Genomic DNA, 4911 nt, shown 5'->3' on the forward strand with positions numbered 1-4911 from the left:
ATAAGAAGAATCTATGAATATTCAGCTTTCCGTTTACTGGGGAATGAACAACAAGATATTTCCTTGGTGAACAGCCGAATTGGCAATTTAAAGCCAATGAAGTCGCTAGAGGTAAAAATTTTTTTTTTTTTTTAAGGCCAGGGCCTTCAGACCTCTGACAATGGTGGCGGAAGGCTATACCAAAGCTTCACATTTTTGCGGGCATAATACCTAGACAGGATTGTTCATTCATATTGAAATTAAGTGTTTTGATGGTGATTTTTTTTCATCCAATTGCAATTTATATATTTTATATGAGAAGAATCTATGAATATTCTGCTTTCCGTTTACTGGGGGGAAATGAACAACAAGATATTTCATTGGTGAGCAGCCAAAATGGCAATTTAAAGGAAGTCACTAAAAAGAGATTAAAATGCAGAAGGGAATACAAAAATCCGACAAGTATTTGCCAGATACGACTGTGGAAAGACAAAAAATGACCGAAAAACAGAATGTCAGCACCTTTGCTAGGCTATTCTCGCTCTTGAGCGATAATGTTGCAAGAAGAACCATTTTGTATTTTTTGGAGCTTTTTTGATTTGTCAATATGTATGGCAGATAATTTTACGTTATTTTCTCAGGTCGAGGTGATTTCAATTTATTTGACAATAGACTGATATTATTTCCACTCACAATAGTGTAGTCACAATATTACTAATACAAAAGTGAAAGTTAAAAAGGGGAGAAAAGCAAAAATCTCTTGATTGATTTTAAAAGACGTATACTTGCAAAAAGACTAAATTAATCACTGTTTGAATAACGTGTTGTTAATAATAATAATGATAATAATAGGCCTTATAATAATATAATATGCCTATTAAAAATAATAATAATAATAATAATAATAATAATAGGCCTTATAATAATATGCCTATTAATAACAATAATAATAATAATAATAAAGATTTGTAAAGTGCAAACATCTCCACCTAAATAGGTGCTGAGCAGTGTCAAACAAGTAGTAGAGAAAAAAACAAGATACATATCACAAGAAGAAAATGTAACAAGACATTTTATGACTTTACCTTCTCATTTTTTAAACACAAATATACCAATGTCTTTCGATATTTCCTTTTCTTTTCTTTCTCTTTCTTACACTTTCATTTTTTGTCATATGTTTCCTTATCTTTTTTCTATTCTTTCTTATGTTTCCTTTTCTTCTTTTTTTCCTTTCTCATGTTTCCTTTTGTTTCTGTTTCATTTTCTGTTTTAGTCTCTCCTTTTCTTTCTTATGCTTCCTTTCCATTCCATTTCTTTCTTATGTCTTTTTTCTTCTTCTTTTCCTTTTCTGTCTTACGATTTTCATTTCTTTTCCTTTCCCGCTTTAAATTTATTAGTACTAAGTATTAGTAGTAACTTCAAACAGAGCTTAGTAACATCAGGAAGTTTATGTCTTGGAATGGGTACCCTTTAAAAGTTAATAATGTACTAAGAAATTAAATAAACCTAAATGTATACATAGGCCTACTGATGATAACTTGATTAAGATTTGGGTTAGATTGCCTTATCTAGGAATACTAGATGAGTTCATTTTACGTAGATGTTTAAATAAGGTAAAGAAACACTTAATTAAAGAGGTAAAATTCATAACTTAATGGCAGTATAAAAATGTTTCTCATTTTATATCTACTAAGGATCAAACCCCTAAGGAGTACAGAAGTTCTGTTGTCTATCATTTTAAATGTCCAGGCTGCAATAGTGATTATATTGGTAAGACAGATAGGTGCTCAATAACTAGACTTAAAGAACACTCTTCACGATCTGATAGTGTTATATTTGCTCATGTTAAAAACTGTGAGGCATTCAAATATGTTTTAGGATTACAGGGTATACTTGAAAATGATAATGTCGTCTGTAATGTAAGTAATAAATTAGGTTTAATATTTTCTAGTACTAACATTATTGACAGCTCCCGAAACTGGTTTATCCTATTGTTTAAAGAAGCTTTCGCTTCTTTAAACAATAGGAATGGTTCCAGAGAGAGAGATCCTAGATTCTAATGGATTTTACTATTCCACCTATTCTCTGGAACCAAATTCCCACCATTATCCATTATGCTTCAACCCCTTTTCAGTTTCATCACTTCTTGATACTCACTTTTGTCCATATTTACCTGGTTTTAAGCACTATGATACACTGGTAAAGAGCGATGATGATGATGATGATGATGATGATGATGATGATAATGATGATGAAAATGATAATGACGATGATGTTGGCCGGATGTAAAATGCCTATAAATTCAATATGATTACAAACTATTTTAATTTTTACGAAGACTGACCAAACGATTAAAAAACGAACAACACTATGATAAAATAATACATACCCGGAGACCCCCTCTACCGAGGAGACCATAGAATCCTGCCAAACCTGGTTGGCCAGTACCGCCTTTTGGACCTGGTATGCCAGGGCTGCCTTGTTCTCCTTTTTCCCCCTGTAGTTACAAAATTAAGAATTATTTAGACCTTGATTATGTGTTGCATATATATATATATATATATATAACATTTATTTTCTTTAATTCTTTAAAAATGAATAATAATAGTAAGATAGGGTACAGATTCAATAAGCATAGGCCTATAGTAAATATAACAATTAAAATAAATATATATTACAAGTATAAGGATAGACCTAACAAAAAACAGCTAATCAATTTTTCATTTTAAATGATATTAAATAAGATGACAGATAAACATAGTATTTATTATATTTACGAATAATACAATATTTTGGTTGATTTATTCTTTTTTACTTTTAACCTTAAAGAATAACACAAGACATCTTATTTGAATAAAAACAGAAAGTGTATGGGTGTGGGTTTGTGTGTGCGCGCTGCCTGTGACACAATTTTAAGAAATAAAATATGAAACAATCTTTATAAAACCGTGCACAATGTTCTTTGAACACTGCCCATTGTGGCAAATGTGCACAGCACGTCGAAGTAGAACTTGGAATGCTGTTATTACATTCGGTTATGTATAGATATAGAAAAGTGTCATGAAAATGACGTATATTTCTCAAAAGGGACGAGAACAATAGCTGCAACGAGTAGATTTGTTTAGTGGTTTTACTATTAAACTTATGCAGCCAACATTAGTAAATATTATTTGTGTGCTGAATTTCTGGATAATTAAATTTATCAATCATATCGTTTTAGTTAATCATGTGATATTACTGTTTGAACACAGTTGCAATTCACTAGGCTTTTCCCAGCCGCTTGGTAGTATAACCAATCGTTAAAACCTAAATGCATAATTATAACAAGGTTGCTTGTTACATGTTTGCTAACGAAAAATAATGTTTGCTTGTATATGGAATAGAAAGGGGGTTGCTTCAACAGCTGATCATGGTAGTAAGAATGCATACAGATAATGTGAAAGATAACATCAAACACGAATTCTACGGTAGTAATTATCAGAAAACAATTTAAATTGGAGATAAAATGATCAAGATGATATAGTAGTATCTATATTTATAAATACGCTTATTACAAAAGCTATAGGCATAATGGTCTCATCAAGGGCCTCAAAAAATGTCTGGGGTTCGAAACCTACCGGTCTGGAAAACGGTAACAACATAGATCATCAAAGTCTCCATCTCACAAAATGAATATAAAACTCCTTATTTCAGCTTAATTGAGGGGAAAATTACTATAATGACTTTTACTGTCATTTTTTGCTGAGTATTTAGCTGTACAGTCCACATGACCTGTTTATATTTTGGTTTTATATGCAACGCCAAAAGAGCAACATTACACGTACGTACTTCCGCATACGGGTTATAAAATAACAAAAAAGGGGACAACTTTCAAACATAGTCACTTTTCAAGCACACTCAGAGTTCAGGCACATTTGGTTAACAAACAAAACCAATTTTCATCAAGAACTGTCAATTTTTTTGCTTATTTTAATAAAGTATTATATTTACACAGCTAAATTTAGAAAATTTCATTTAAAATTTGCTGGTGTTTTAAATTTTTTAAAAGAATACTTTTTTTTGGAAAAACATATTTATCAATCAAATTTTAAAATAACCTGCTTTAATGCTAGATGAAATACATTCACTCCAAAATTTATTAACTACAGTACATCCATCAGGTCTATTTGTTCAATCCAGCGCTTTTGTAAATAAGAGAGGAAAAGTTTTGGATCTAAAGTATAATTGAGTGTTTGATTAGAGAGACGCACATGACTGTCTTTTATTCAGTTTAAAGCACTCTAATGATGACCCAAGAAAGACATTTAGCTAATATTATGTCATTACCTTTTCTCCTGTAAAACCAGGTACACCATCTTCACCGGGTGGCCCAGAGTCACCCTAGAATAAATGTATACAACAGAATAATAATGATGATATGTAGCACATTCCACTATTGACTTTATAACAAAATCATGTACCTATTCGGACAAAATCTGCAAAAATATATTATTCGCAGTTTGAGGGTTTATATAATTAATATAGAAATAATAAACAATATTAGATTCATAATAATATAGTTATATATTATAATAATATAGAAATGGTAATATTAAATTAGGCGGAATGGTTTAAGTGTTAAGTGGACCCAGTAAGCATTTAGCGAGAATCCAAAGCTGGGGCCTATGTATTTTCAAATTTACCCAATAATACTGTTCTGGCCACACTTTGTTTACTCATTGTATACTATTATCCCTCATGAAGATGGTGTTAATTCATTAATTTCAAATTACCAACAAATTGGGGGCAAACTCCATCTAAATCTCATTTACGTAAACTTATTTTCTTGATTCTGACCAATATTAAGATTTGAACTTGAGCACGCCACGCCTCCCATCTTGGTTATTAATAATAATAATAATAATAATAATAATTATAATAACAATAAATTAT

General features: G+C 30.8%; 1 protein-coding gene across 3 annotated transcripts in view; it reads right to left on the reverse strand.

Moving 5' to 3' along the window:
- The window catches only part of LOC117106261 (collagen alpha-1(I) chain-like), a 76900-nt gene that overhangs the window by 41043 nt on the left and 30946 nt on the right, over positions 1–4911 (reverse strand). For all 3 annotated transcript variants that reach the window (XM_033247618.1, XM_033247619.1, XM_033247620.1), the window contains exons 17-18: positions 4306–4359; positions 2369–2476 (exon numbers count right to left, since the gene is read on the reverse strand). In XM_033247618.1, the coding sequence (XP_033103509.1) occupies positions 2369–2476; positions 4306–4359 (162 nt within the window). The remainder of the gene's footprint in view (positions 1–2368; positions 2477–4305; positions 4360–4911) is intronic.

The sequence above is a fragment of the Anneissia japonica genome, unplaced genomic scaffold, assembly GCF_011630105.1.
Source record: "Anneissia japonica isolate Jap-2015-1 unplaced genomic scaffold, ASM1163010v1 scaffold1356_len1145284_cov175, whole genome shotgun sequence".
NCBI lineage: Eukaryota > Metazoa > Echinodermata > Crinoidea > Comatulida > Comatulidae > Anneissia > Anneissia japonica.